Source organism: Tiliqua scincoides, chromosome 3 (genome assembly GCF_035046505.1).
Source record: "Tiliqua scincoides isolate rTilSci1 chromosome 3, rTilSci1.hap2, whole genome shotgun sequence".
Lineage (NCBI taxonomy): Eukaryota > Metazoa > Chordata > Lepidosauria > Squamata > Scincidae > Tiliqua > Tiliqua scincoides.
In genome coordinates, this window is record NC_089823.1 from 192,323,884 (window position 1) to 192,339,420 (window position 15,537).

At 43.8% G+C, this 15,537-nt stretch overlaps 1 protein-coding gene and 1 long non-coding RNA gene across 3 annotated transcripts; both read right to left on the reverse strand.

Annotated features, from left to right (window-relative positions):
- Positions 1–803: 803 nt before the first annotated feature.
- On the reverse strand, positions 804–14,455 carry LOC136645966 (uncharacterized). Of its 2 annotated transcripts, none has more exons than XR_010794179.1 (3): positions 14,163–14,455; positions 13,814–13,971; positions 804–1,275 (listed from the first exon to the last, which is right to left on the reverse strand). It is a non-coding gene; the product is annotated as an uncharacterized lncRNA (long non-coding RNA). The 2 variants fall into 2 exon arrangements; XR_010794180.1 differs by lacking the exon at positions 804–1,275 and adding an exon at positions 1,770–1,887.
- On the reverse strand, positions 5,808–6,878 carry GPR148 (G protein-coupled receptor 148). The gene has a single exon (XM_066619195.1). The coding sequence runs from the start codon at positions 6,876–6,878 to the stop codon at positions 5,808–5,810; it is 1,071 nt and encodes a 356-aa protein (XP_066475292.1).
- Positions 14,456–15,537: the final 1,082 nt, after the last annotated feature.

Genomic DNA, 15,537 nt, shown 5'->3' on the forward strand with positions numbered 1-15,537 from the left:
AGATTGTAAGTTGTCCTTGCAGCCAGTGTGAAATTGCTGGGAGTTGTTCCCCCCCCTTCCGGTCGTCCCATTCACACCCTGAAGGGTTGCTGCCACTAATACTGAAGTTTTGAGGTTTAGTCCTACCCTTGGTAGACAGCGGGCCCTCTGATGGGCATAGAAATTTGGCCAGTGCCATACCTGTCCACAGGGCCTCTGAGAGGAATTTTATCAGGAGGTACAGTTTCTTTTGGGCCCCTTTGCCCAAAGGGGGAGAGATGAAACAGAGCGGGGAAGGGTGGTGACCGGTGAGCAGAATGGGGGCAGGGAGGGGCGAAACAGGGTGAGGGGAGGGTCGAGACAGCTGGAAAAGTCTTTGGAGCCCAGGTCTACCCACTCATGTGGCATCAGTAGTGTCCCCAGCATCCTCAGTCATGGTAGTGTCCCCAGCATCCATATGGGCAACAAGTCTGATAGGAAAATGTCAGATCCCAGGAAATTTCTGGGCCCCCTCCTTTGGCTCCTGGGCCCCCCTTTTGAGCCTGGGCCCGGGTACAAATTACCCCCTTTACCCCCCTCTCCTAGGCCCTGCCTGTCCAACACCCTGACACCACTCCATTTAGAATGCTTGCAAGTGGAGGTCTAATGCTTTTATACTTTTATACAACATACATCTTCCAAAGTGCCCACCTTTCCTCACCCTTATGGATGTCTTCACTCTTAAAGCACCATGTCAAGTAATTTGAAAAGGCAACAGAAACACTCATTTAAAAAGGGCACTTATTAAACTACTAGATGATTTATTTAAAAAAAAATTAGCAGCAGGTCAGAAGAGACAAACATCTCAAGAGCCGTTTTCATCACCTGATGGTCAAACAAGCAGGTAGTCAGGAGTGGTTTGTTTTCCCATGTTTTGCTTAAGCCACAAGGGATGTTTAATGTGTGCATCTTTTAATGTCTCCACAAGCAGATAATCTAAATCAGTAACTTAGGAGGTTTTTTACTGCTTCTCTTATCTGACAATGAACCAAGACATTGAATATGCTCCAATACACAAAATTCAAACATTTACAGTGAAAAAAATAGTAACACTCCTTTTTATTTTTATTTTAAATCTCATTGCTTTGTTTTGACATTTCTCTTCCCAGTGAGAGGTCAACAAATTCTTGAAAAGAATGTTATTTTCTCTAGTTTCTTGGCATTTAGTCTCCGAGTCCTTCCAGGAAATACTTGTCCTGATACTTTCCAAATTAGCATGGTCATGGTTGTCATATAGTGAACTGTGATTGGATAAGACTATAAAATAATGAAACATGATTAGCACAAATAGATATCAACACAGGATATATGTATAACAAGTCTATAGATAGAGTAGAGCCCAGTTCTACCCAGCATAGGAGCACTGGTTCTGTTAGGCTGAACAGTGCCTGCTGAATCCTGTGCTGGATTTGAGAAAGCTAGAGGTCTCTTCCAAGTAAGGGGACATTCATCCCCTTACCAGTCCCACCCCTCCCAGGCCTGCAAGCCTATGCATGTCTACTCAAAATTGAGTCCCATTCAGTTCAATGGAATTTACTCCCAGGTTAGTGTGTGTTAAATTGCAGCCTGAGTTTAGAATGAATGCTTGAATGCCACAGAGTGCTTTTATGCCAGAACGGTTAATCAGAAGAAGAAGCTTCATAACGAAGTTATACACACTTTTATTACCTAAAGTGTTTTAAGAGAATACAGAATGAACTTCTGTCTCAGCTGATTTCAGTCTAGACAAACCTGTAATTACAGAGGGCTTGACTAGATGGCCTTGGAGACAGTATATTTCTTTGGCTGGAATCCTAACTGTACTTAATAAAGTAAGTCCAGTTGAAATCCGTGGGATTTGCTTTCCAAGTAAACACAGATAGGATCAGGCTGCAAGCAAACAGAGAGGCATTTTCACTCTCTGAGCCTCTACCATGTTATTTGCATACAGACAGGAAAATTGTCAGAAATAAATACTGAACAGAATCATTTATACATCAGATAGACCCTTGAGTCAACTTCAGTTTTAAATTTACATTGCAGAACTGTAAATACAGAAGCACTCTTAATGTAATGTACGAAAACAGCCCAACCCATGTTGAGGACTTCAGAGAAAAACACACACACACACATTTTATTTCTCTAGTCCAGCCATTTTCAACCACTGTGCTGTGGCACACTGGTGTGATGCAAGTGGTCCACAGGTGTGCCACAGGAATTTGGGGGAAGGTCATTTATTAATAGGGTCAATGGGAGATGTGAGCCCCCACTGGCAGTATGGTGTGCCTTGTCAATTGTCAAAAACCTGGTGGTGTGCCTTGACCATTTTACTGCCTTGTCAGTGTACCATGAGATGTAAAAGGTTGAAAATCACTGCTCTAGTCTAAGGCAGGATGACAAATATATTTTGCAGTATTCACCTAGATTAGGTGTGTGTCCATGCTCAACTTGCAAATGTTCTTAGTAGTCTATCTTTTAATGTCAACAGAGCACTATTTACTCACCTCTTGGTGGAAAAGATCCCTATATTTCTTTTTTCTGTGCACCTATGAATGTTGCTGGGAAACAAGTGATTTCACAAAGGATTAAAGGAGGTACTGATTATTGTTTACCTTCTTTTCTAACCTTTGTGTTATTGACGGGCCATTGATGGATGCATCAGAAGGATGCTTTGAGAAGTGATGTGGCCACTACAACACAAATTCAAGGTTTCATTCTTTTCTACGCGAGCAGTGTTTTATGGTTTCTCTTGTAGAGTAGGAAAATGGTGGCATAGGTGATGGAGGATGCAATTAATAAGATTGCTGGAGCTGTTAAGGAAGACAGAGGAGCAAAGGCAACCTCTTTTTAGAGGAGCTAAAAAAAGGTGCTTTGACTGCATGTTGCAGACGCAGAGTGATGGGAGATTAGGGACAACCTCCAGCAAGTGTGTGAGACTAGGTTGACCTTCTACACTTTCTTTCTACTAGCCACCTCCCAACCATAGTTCTCATTCACCTTCTGAACAATTGTCTGGAAAGCTTATGTTAATTTTTCAGAACCTTCACCAGCAGGGACACCATTGAATTGTGGGGTTGATAGATCTATAACGATGAAGGAGCCAACCAATCTAAAGCCATCCAATCTACGTGATGCACAGTAGGTTTTCCTTCGTGAGCATTCTTTCTTTGTGTAATCCCATATCCCCGGGGATGATTCTCTTGGAAAGCAAGCCCAGTCAGTTGGTCTGGATTAACCACTCCTTATCTTTCTCAGATTACATGCTCAGCCAGTAGTGAGTTGAAAGACAGTTAATAACCTTTACCAAGATAATGTACTGTCCCATTCTTACATGCCAGGATGAAAAAGAGGTTAGTGAAGAGCTTGTGATGGTGGAAGGATTGATAAGAGAAGATTAAGATCACAATTTTGTACAGAAACACAGTAACCTCTGAATGATGCAGTATACTTAGCAAGAGCGCATATCTGAAACATCCTGGAATTCTGTGTCTATGCCCTTTTAATTTGTACTCTCCAAATAACTCTGGGGTACCAGCTGTAAAATAACATCCTCTGACCTGATTCTGAGACATCTCTTCAGATGTCAACTGGGTCAACATGCACACACTTGAGTTGAAACAGTGGTGACAACGTGGCAAGGGAGCATTAAACTGTGTTCTGTACTTGGCTACTCATCTTGTACATTAAACGTGTCCTTCCCAGAGAGTTCATATAAATGTTCATTTTTGGTATACTAAGAATTTCTTCACAAGCTTCAAAGATTGAATATCTTCTGAAATGACAGCAATTTTTCTCCTTTGGACAACCCACAGATTTTAGGGGACACATAGACCATAATGCTAGTCTCTGAGCCAAGGCAAACCTAACAAGTTTCTCTTTAAAACACAAATACCACTAGGAATCATCAGTACTGGTACTTCTTAATACAAGAGGATTGAAATGGGGATGTAGCATAATAAACAATAACAAAGCATGGAATGCACAGGGTGGATTCCTAAAGAATGGCTTTATAGACAAATCCGTTTTGTTGTCTACATACATTGACTAGGTAAAGAAGCAGCTATAAAACATACAGAAGCAGAATAAATCTCGATGTGGAGACATTTGCTGTGAGTTACATTTTGCTAAGAGCAGTTCATGGTTCAGGTTTTATCAACTCCGGATGAATGCCTGGAGCCAACAGTTCAGGCACAGAAACTAGCACAGTATAGTTGGTTCACTAATTCAGATCCTGATTTTCCAGTCTCTCCGTAAGATAAATGCACAGCAACACACAATTGAAATTCTAGTCTCACTTAGCTACATTCTGCATTCACCTGGAGGTATAAATAGCTATTCTGAGTGCCAAATCAGAGCCATGGTCTAGATAATGCTGTAAAAGCAATTTTCCTAATGATAAAAATCAGAGTATTTCAAAGCTCTTTACAAATGCTTTGAAGAGTCTGCTGAAAAACAGTGTAATTAAAGGAGGTCTTGGAACATGAGAAACAGAAATAGGCTTCCTATTGAAGCTCCCCATGTACTCAGTCATCATTTCTCTTCTATTTGTGCATAGAGGTCAGAAATTCCATACATTTCCCTAACTCAATAACTTTGTCTTTCTGCTCAGCAACAAACTAACAGCCCAATCCTATTCTCCTGCTTCCCAGCAGATGCAGTGATGCCAAAAAGACTTGTGCTGCATCCTGGGAGGGGGGCAGATTAGGATGCTTGGGAGATGTAAGGGAACCAGCTCTTTAGCTGATGTGGGTTCAGGGAGAGAAAGGCAGTATGTCAGGAGGCAAGGAAGGTGATAGCATCCAGTGCAGGTTATCTGCACTGGGTGTCACTCACTTCCACTTCCCAACATGCCTCCTCTCCCTGCCCCATGTCACCCTGCTGCCAACTCACCATAGTAAGTGGGCTCTCCTTTGTCCTCAGGTGTGTGGTGGACCTCTGTGGTCTCTTTGCCAGACTGTTAGTTTCAGCAGTGGAGAAGCCAAATAAGATTGGGCTGTAAGAGGCAGGTAGGTAACACAGTGGTCACAGAGACAGAACTGAACTATATATCTCTGTAATATCCTGCTACAAAGTATGGGGGCATTCTTGTGGTAATGGAACTATATGGAAATGTGAATTGGTTGGCAACCTTCAGTCTCGAAAGACTATGGTATCGCGCTCTGAATGGAGGTACTGGAACAGCGTCTAGTGTGACTGAAAAGGCCAATTCGGGAGTGACAATCCCTTCTACACTGGGAGCAAGTGCAGTCTGTCCCTGGTCTGTCTCCCTAGCTATGGGCCTTCCTTCTTTGCCTCTTTGCCTCAGTCTGTTGGCCAAGTGTCTCTTCAAACTGGGAAAGGCCATGCTGCACAGCCTGCCTCCAAGCGGGCCGCTCAGAGGCCAGGGTTTCCCACCTGTTGAGGTCCACTCCTAAGGCCTTCAGATCCCTCTTGCAGATGTGACTTAGAACCATTATGATTATGTAAAGTGTACGCATGTCAGACCCCATATAAAAACCAGTGCATGCTTGGGTATTCTGAGCCAGAATAGTCATGATGGTCACACTGGTCGCTGCATTGTGTTTTTTCCAGTTTCCTCTAAAGGAGAAGATCCTGTTTTTTTAAATTCTTTCTTCCATCTGCTGTTGCATGATAATTTTCAATCTTACACATTAGGCTAAAATATCAACATGGAGTGATCTTTACATGTGCAACATTTCTGCTCTGAAACAAGAATGACTAATTATTAGCCAGCACCTAGATACCACAAATCAATGTACTTTAGAAACCATGTTTCCAATTTGTTAGAAAATGTCAAATACAGCTCCAACTCAAACAGATAAAACAGGAGACACTACAGTCACGCGTTTCCGTCTGAGAAAGAACTTGAGAGCTGACAAAATCTCCCTGTATCGAAGCCCACACAGATACGGTGACAAAGCTTTGGGCAAAATCATCAGCACATTACAAATAAACGAAGTGACCCATATTTGTGTTGGTAGTCCAATGACATCATTGATATAAAGCAGTGACTCTACCACAATGGCCAAGAGAGGGGAGAAATAAAAGAACAAGATAATATGATGCATCAGAAATGTCACGCTGGCTCTGGAGAAGATGCTGTTCCATATTCCAGACTGCTTAGTTTTAAAATACAGGACCATATAGCAACAGAATATGAGAGACAGACACAGGAACAGGGCAGAGACTGATAGCACATAGCAGAATTTCACTGTGTCATTTCCATGTAGAGTCATTACCAGTATTATAGGGACTGAGCAGATTTTTACCTTTGCACATACATCAGGCTGCTGAGTGCTCTCAAGTATTAAGAAGACAATGCCAGGGAAAACACCAGAGGAGATCCACAGAAACAGTATCAGCCTTTTTGTTCGTGAAGATGGCAAAATGGAGATATAGCGCAAAGGCCACAAAATGGCCAAGTATGTGTCCAGCACCATGGCTGCTGCAGTTAACAGTCCTCCACAGTAGGTCAGTCCCAGCAAAAACAGTAGGATCACACAGGCACTTTTGGAGAGCTTGAGATCGGACACACTGAAAGCTACAGACATTGTGTAGAAGATCAGGTACATCAAATCACAAAGCAAAGCATTGCCCAGCAGCAGGTACCTTGTTTCCTGACGGATGTTGGCACGGGAAAAGATCACAAACAAGATGAAAGGAATGACCAGGCTGGCTGCCATAAGACAAATGATTGGCGGGATCAGGAACAACCTTGCCTTGGAGAGTGAAGGATAGGTGATCCATTCTTGCAGGTTTTCCAAATACGGATTATTCAGAGAGAAGGAGGTATAATTTAAGCCCAACTCACTGCGGCGGGAGAAGGTGGTGTTCAACTCTCTTGCTGTTGCGATTGCTGGTAAGCATAAGGAGAAGTTCATTTCTTCTGAGACTTTGTGAACCAAGAGATGTAGACAAAACAAGTTCTTCACTGCTGAGCTTTCTCAGTATCGAGCAATCATACGTGTCATGGCATGGCAACCAGAATACCTTTTGTAAGCAGCTCCGTAAAAATATCTGCAGCCCAAACACAAGGTTTAATACAACCACTCCATCAGTAAATTCTGAAATCCCCCAAAATACTTGAATGAAAGGTGGGATATTTTCCCCTGCAAAACAGAAAGTTAGAGTGAAGGAAAAACGCCTTCATAGGACTTAGAATCCAACCTGCAGAGCGAACACTCTGGGAAGGAAATAAATGGGTTGCTCATCATTAAGAAGTTGAGTTTGTTGCCATTGCATTATTACCGCAGCAAAGGAAGCAGATGGAATATTAGCTTGATTAAACACATGTGGCAAGATAGAAGGGGACATTCCAAATGAGCCAATGCAATCAAGTCATAAATGGAGTCAGAAGATATCTTGGAGTGTTTAAATGCAATAAGAACTTTATTGATTCCATGCAATTAATAAGAACAGTGCTCTTACCTACTGCAATACAAGTGCATTATAATCCTTTTTATAGTTGCTTGTAAGCAGACTGCCGCTATATATTTTCAGTCAATCTGAATGACTTTTTCTGCATGGGGTGCGTGTGTTTATTCCATGAAGTCTCTGGCAAAAGCCCCTAGTTACCAGGTCCCTCTATAACTAAGCCTAATTATGAGTAACTGAAATAATTGCATATTCATTTCCTGTTTACGACTGCGTTTATTTCTGATGTCTCCCTGTGTGTTGAATTATAGACTGTAAACCCCTCAGGGCAGGGACCTGTCCTCCTGTACTTTTAAGGCACCCCATGGTGCATGCTCCCCCCACCAGAGTAAGTAAAATTTCATATAAATACTTAAACCAAATGCTTTGACTTATGTGGCAACAAAAGACATTGAGTTCCAAATGGAAATTAAAATGTAGCTTGATCCCCTTGTCTAAGGCTGCAATCCTATTCACCGGTGGTCCTCAAACTGATGGGTCATGACCCACCAGCCTGAAAACCAGTGCCCCTTTCCCTTTAAGAATCACAGCGATGCGATCTTCAGGATTGTGCAGCTGTGGGGAAGGCTGTTATAAAACATAACTATCTCCTGCCGGGGTCCAGGGGGTGCAGGGAGCCCCGTGGAGCACTCTGCAGAGCTCCTTGCAGCTTGTAAAAAGTGAAAATTGTGATTGCAACCCACTTCCAGGTTGCGATCGCAAAACCAGAAGTGGGTCACAATTGCAACTTCCACTGTTTACAAGCCGCGGGAAGCCCTGCAGAGTGCTAAGCAGGGCTCTCCACACCCCCAGCAGGAGGTAAGTTATAATAATAATAATAATAATATACAGTATTTATATACCGCCTTTCTTGGTCTTTATTCAAGACTTTATTCAAGGCGGTTTACACAGGCAGGCTTATTAAATCCACGCAGGGATTTTTACAAATTGAAAGAAGGTTCTCTCTTTCAAGAACCACCACATTCAAGATGTTACACTCCGATCTGGTTTAACATTCTGGCCTCCATCCTCCCACGCTCCGAGCAGATGGAACAGCTTAGCTGCAGCTTGCCGGCTGCTTCAAGGTCGCACGGTGCCGGTGGCCTCGAACTGGCGACCTTGTGGATGTTAATCTTCAGGCAAATGGAGGCTCTACCCTCTAGACCAGACCTCCTGCCCAAGTTATGTTTTTAAGAGGTCCTCTGCCCCTGCAGTGGCGCTATCCTGGGGATCGTGTCACTGCTAATTTCCCCACCCCCACAAAAACTTAGGAGTTTTACTCCCAAGAAGTTTAAGTACCACTGTCATAAATTTATGAATAGGATGGAAATAAAAAATAGATTGTGAAAGATCGTGTCCATTTTCATGACCTTCAAGGCTTTATAATTCATATAGATAAAGATCTGCAATAGTTCTTGTTATCCACCAGGGTTAGGTTCTGATAAAACCTAGTGTTTATCAAATTAGTGGATACCAAATCATTGAGTCTATGGGAAAAATGGGATTAGGTTCCAGAGGACCCTCTTCACCATAAACTCTATGAACACTATGAACAAGAATTATATCTTGAAGTCTATGGGACTGGGTGAGGGTTCATCAACATCTGATGCATCCTCCTCTGTGCTGGCTATCCCTTGACTCATTGAAGGTTGCTGGCCCAACAATGAGGCTTCAGAATTCAACAGTGGGGAAGGGGTTACTTCACTCTTCTCCACCTGTATCTTGGCTCCTTCTCTAGGCTTGCCCCAGTCCCAGACCAGCCCTCAAGTAACCTTCCAGAGACCTCTCATTGTTGGCCTCTCATCACTGCCAGGGTTGTGAAGGTTTAGCCCAAGTCCCCGAGATGGTGGGGCAAGTCTGGAAGCTGACACAAATGTGTCTGATGATTCTCCATGAGCCAGTCCCAATGCTCATTCAATGCAGAAAACTGACCCAAACCAATTTTCTAAAACATGAATATTATTGGCTGGACACAATTACCTCAAACCCCCCCCCATCAGCCATATACTGTATACTGTCTCTTCCTCTCTCTCTCTCCCCCCCCCCCCCGCATGGCACCAGCACTGCTCACAAGGAAGCCAGTGTCTCTTCTCCTCCTTCTCCCACAACCTCTCTTGCATTCACCTGCCAGCTTATAGCTGCACCAAGCCTCCCCCACCCTGAGTGCACTTGCACAGCATTAGTGAATAACGAGAACACTCAGGTAACAAGAGGTGGGTGGCAATTCTGCCCCTCACAGATAAGCAAATTCAGATATAAAGAGAACTGACTGTATGTATTTTATTCCAAGCCTTGCCTTGAGTCTGAAGTAATGTTTATAGCCATCTGTTCTGGTAGGATACCATGGTAAGCTTCCCAGTTGTTCCTCAGCTTTCCCCCCAAGAACTACCAGGGCTGTAGAGACAGCTCCAATTCTCCAGAGATGGCATCCAAAGTTGAAAAATCTCTCTACCCACACCAGAAAGACTGAGGGCATGTTCCAGTCTTCAGATGGCCTTGAAAAAAAATGCTTCATGCACAGTCTGAGCTCTTGGAAAAAACAAGCAAACCACAACAAACGAACAAACAAATGAGGTTTGAACAACTAACTCTTCACTTGTCAACTTTAAAATATCATGCTCTCAGAAAATGCTGGATGCTTTGAGTGTGTTACATAATGGTGACCCAATCAATGATCGAAGCCTTGCTTTTCTGGAACTTTCTATCTACCCATACAGCACATAACACTTACCATGTTCCACAGACCATTCGGATAACTGCTGTCCTGTAGATAAATCAATGCAGCTTGCTTAATGAAGCAGTGCAACTTCCCAGTTTCCCATTTGGACCAGCAGGGGCAAAAATGGTATATGATCTTTTCCTCATTAAACCCACCAATGCTGTGGAAATGAGGACAAATATGGGAAGATCCCATATGGGTTCACAGTGTGAGAAGCAAAACTTATGTTTGCATAGATGTCAGGGAGCTGTGTGAAGCAGTCACTGGTAACAAGGAAAGCTCTGAGGTAAAAAAAAAATCACTATTTGTTTAAGGCTCTGTTGTGTGCTTCCTAGATAACACAGGGCAAAACACATTGGGTTGGGAACTCAACTTGGATGACTTGGATTTGGGTCATGAAAATACACGTTTTTTGCTGATTCGTGGACTTGTGAGTCACACGCATGGAAGACACAGAAAAACACTTGAGTCAGGGGCCCCCTGACTCAACACTCATCCCCACGTGTGCAGACTCGAGTCTGCCTGTGTCTGGGTGTGCTTGCTTACTGTTTTCATGGCGTGAAAAAACTTGTGGGGCCAGCATTCCGACTGGTGAGCAGCAGGAAAGTTCCAACCAGGAGACAGGGAAGAGTAAATACATTTGGGCAAGAGGGGAGAGGCGGGAGTGAGCTGTGTTGCCCATCTCTGATAGGAAGGAAGGAAGGAAGGAAGGAAGGAAGGAAGGAAGGAAGGAAGGAAGGAACCAATGATCATTGGACAAAGGATGGGCATCTGATATTTTCTTTGACTGAGGGAGGGCAGGAGGAGCAGCCCAAGGTGGTTCTTGTCTTAGGATTGGCTGGGGAAAAAGGAAATGGGGAAGTGGGGGGGGGGCAGTTCATAGCAATCACACTTTCCATGTGGCTTCTCTAGTATCTATGGGCTCCATTGTTACTTGGGGGGAGGGAGCCTCATTGAATGACCGGCTAAAGTGGGACTACTTCTGAGAAGAGCTGCCAAGGACTGGGTTGTCTTGGTAAACCTCACAGCTACTGTGCATGACCCTCCACCCTCTTGCCGCTTCTGTCCCCTCTCTCCCAGTCCCTCCCACCCCTCCTGCCCTGTTTACAGATGGGCAGGGACATCAGGGGAGTGATTAAAGAGAACTCTGACACACACACACACTCCAACAGCAGCCCCGTTTTTTTTCCATGGCAGCCTTTTCAAAGGGGGCGACTCCACTTGAGTCCTTTAGAGTCATGGAAGGGTAACTCGGCTGTTGGGGAATAGCAACACTGAGTTGCGTCTACCAGCAGAGGGCAGCATCTAATGTACTGAAGTGATACTGCACCTGTTCCAGTTATTGTAATAACCTGCACTGGTTATTGTAAGGATGTGCCCTTGGCCATTTCCCCTTCCTCTAGTGCAGAGGTCTCCAAACCAGAACTATGCTCTGGTTGCATCTGGAGGGTGTTCTAAGGGCCAGAGAGGTTGAATGAATGAATGAGCCCATTCATTCATTTATTCACACATCTAATTTCCATCTGTAATTTATTTATATAAATTTTATATTTAAATGTTTTTTTGGCCCTCAAAATCATGCCAGACATTTTGAAAAGTTTGGAGACCCCTGCCCTCTGGCCGAAAAGTCTGGAGACCCCTGCTCTAGGGTATCTATTCTCTTCCTTCCTTTTTGTGTAGATGTGTCTCTGCACTCAGTTGTTATTTTAATTAGACTTGCATGCATCCAGGAGCAGCTATCTAGGGCTCCTGATCTTCTAATTGTTAGGAATTCCTGATGTGACTAAATATATGTATGAACCTCCATGGAACTGTGAGTAAAGCTCCCTTTAACTTTGATTGCCTCAAGTCTTTTAGTTGCAAGCAGCCTGGGTGGAAGAACAGTTTTGTTTTGTTTTTTTGTTGGCGATTGCTCTGTTGAGTCTGGCCTTATTCCAACATTGGCAACTCAGAAAGTGCCCCTGTTATGACTCATTTTTGAATGGATTCACGGGGGGGGGGGCAGTGTCTCTAGACTCAACTCGAGTAAGCTGTGCTGGACCTTCCCATTTCTGCCTATTCCTGGGTATACTTGGGGTGCTAATTCCAAACATGGCAGCCGTTTTGCCCTATCACATCTAGTTTTGGAGATATGGCATAGCCTCATTAGTGAATGGCCAAGCAGCTTCCTTATGAGGAAGCTGCTTTAATTTGGTGGGACTTTTGTGTAGCCATACATTGGATTGAGCAATGCAGGTGATTTGTACATCCTCTAGGAAGCAGTAATTCCACGGTTATGCCTAATTCAACAGTAACTCCCCTAAGGTTTCATCCTATGCACACTTATCCTGAAGAAATTCCCACTTCTGAGTAAACATGCATAAGATGGCATTGCGCATCGGTCCTATCCACACTACACTGCCCCTTTGAACACTTTTTTATAGCACAATTCTGTGCACGTATACTAAAAAATAAGTTCCACTGTCTTCAAGGGTGCTTTCCCTCAGGTCAGTGTGTATAAGACTGTAGCCTTAGGGCCCGATCCTGAACTTTCAGCAGTGGCCCTCCACTGGCGCTAAGTGTCACAAATGTATCATGAGTTATACCCATGACACTCAGTGCTGGGTCAGTGCTGGAGCCAGTTCAGCACCCGTCCACACTGAGCCAGCACCAGCCAGATGCCTACCACACACTGCCTGGAGCAAGGGACAAGCAAGGAGGGGCAGGAGCGGGTCAGGTGGGGTGGGACTGGTTGAGCTCTGCTCCACCAGATCCAGAACCCCACGTTGGGACTCCTGGCCAGGTACAGGGCCTCTCAACTCTGCACCAGCAAAATAGCTGGCGCAGACTTGCGTAGCCCCATTGTGGGGTTTGGGCCTTCTCCTGAGGAGGTGCCAGCAGCTGCCTGAAGCTCACAGGATGTAGTGGTAACCATTTTGGCACCACTGCTCCTCTGGGCACCAGGCAGTTCTAGATTGGGCTGTTAGTATCCTCAATGTTTTGCGCTGCTGAAAACATTATATGGATGGATATTACAGAATTTTTTGCTTGAGCAAGACAGAGAATAAACAAAAAAGAGGAAAAGCTTTTGTAGCCTCAAGATGCTCAGGATGAGGAACATAAAAAATTCCACTCCTGCTGCTTTCACTCTGCAGAGTAAGCCAACAATAGGCTTGATTAGTGCAAAATGATTCAACATTAGCTAAGGTTCATAAGAGAAATAATTACAACCAGGGACTTGCAGAAATGACAACGGCAAGGTAGTTCTTATTAATCAATGGTAATTATACACTCTTCTGAGAAGAAAAAAGCAGATTTTAGAGAGAATTGTAGGGTAGGAAGAGATAGCAGATGGCATCACATTCAACAATCCACAGTGTGACAGAATGGCCCTTCTCCAAATCAGCTCGCATGGATTAAAGGTATTCACATTTCATGAAAATTCAAAAAGTAACAAGGGTATGGATTCCAGAACTTGCATAAAACAAATCAGGGAAGATCACTGCCACAGAAGATTTGTTTGCTTGTTTGTAATTCACCTTTCTCCCCCACTCATGGGGATTCAAGGCGGTTTACAACATAAAACCAATGGTAATAAATGTAAAAACAATTCTAAAAGCATAAAATGATGAAAACATTAAGACAGAACAAACAACCAGGATCATACAATGATTAAAATGCATTTGATTAAAAAAAACAACATACCTCTTGTCACCAGGTTGGGAGACTTCCAGATTAGCTAAATGTATTATCACTTCTGTTTTTGGATACCACTTCTGGTTCTGCTGTTGTCACCAACAGTTCAATTCCCCACTCCACATACAAACCGAAAGGGCAGCTTCCATGCTTCTGGCTTGAATTGCCTGTTGGAGGAAATTAAAAATAGTTTCCTCTTTGGGGGGGGGGGGAAGCAGAGTAGCTTAAGCAGCAGACCCCCCCCCCCTTTTGATATCACCCCAGGGAACCTTCTTCACCCGGCTGACTGCTAATCAATAAAAAAAAGACAAAGAGGCAATGGCTTGTTAAAGTTGCAAAAAAGAAGTTATTGACTTACAGTTCCGTTGAGTGTATATTTACAGCATCTGACTAGGATCAGAGGTTCAGCTAACACTTTGAGATAGCAAGGCCCTAGAGCTGCCTCACCCTGCATGCCTTGTGCTCAAGATGGCCTGGGCATCAGAGCCCTGGCATGTGCCATCTTAACAGGTCGGTGGTCAGAGGACAAGAGGAAGTGCTCAGAGGAGAAGGGAAGGATAAAGGGTTAGGGCCACACCCCACAAGGATCACAGAGAGAACAGGTAGAAAGGTAAGATTCACTGGGTCATAGCTTGACCCCTTCTGGACAGCATCCTGCCCCCTCTGGATAGCAGATGGAGTTGCATCAACTCCAACATTGCCAGCTCCCTGGTTTCATCCTGCCTGCTTTCCTCCTGCCATGTGCATGTTGCTCTTCTCACCATGGTTCCACAGTAATCAGAAAAATGTGAGATGGCATGTGGAGGTCTGGAAAACATGAACTCTTGGTCCAGGTCATTTCTTGTGACAATTTTAATAAAATCAAAGCTGAAAATAGAACACAAGCCAATGATGCCTGATTCAGGATGCCAGAACTATCTTTCAAGTTGTTTCAAACAAGGGGTTGACATTCCAGTGATGTTTCATTGGCTTGACAAAAGTTTGATGAAAAGCTGCTGCCTCTCCTGGCTCTGCTCTAAGCCCAGTCAGCCAAGAAAAAGTCACATTAGTAACTGAGTCCCAAGAAACCAGCTAGCTATATAAGGAACTGGAAGCATATTTTAATCTTTGAAAAATCATCTATTATTGAAAGGCAAAGGCTTTTCAGGAAAGGAAGAAAAGTTTTCATCTGCATTTTCTATCTTCAGGAAAGAATCTTTGTAAAGGTATTGGAAGAATTGTGGGTGAACTCGAACAATAATTTTGAGGTGGCAAGCCTTCCTTCCTTCCTTCCTTCCTTCCTTCCTTCCTTCCTTCCTAATGCTCTGAACCATCTCAGCCATGTGCCATGTTAACTGCAGCAAATCACCTTCAAACAAATCTTAAACATGTGGATTAAGCCAGGAGGAGGCTCTGCCCCACAAGGGTGACTGCATTCTAGGCAATGATTTTGCTACTCTAGTCTAGTGCATCAAAATGACCTTGTGATACACCTTAGGGGTAAATCTATATATTACAGTCTGTATGTATGTAGAGACTGTTACAAACAGGATCTACATGGCAGTTTCTCCATGCTCTGACCATAGCATCTAGTACTGCATACCATGTGTATCCACCATGTCACATGACTAGGTTCCATACTGACGACACTGAAGTTCTGGCCACAACTGCAGTCTGAAGACTCATCATGTGAGAAATGATACTATGCTTTACAGTCATCAACTAGAGTTGTCTCTACATAGAAGCATTTTTGG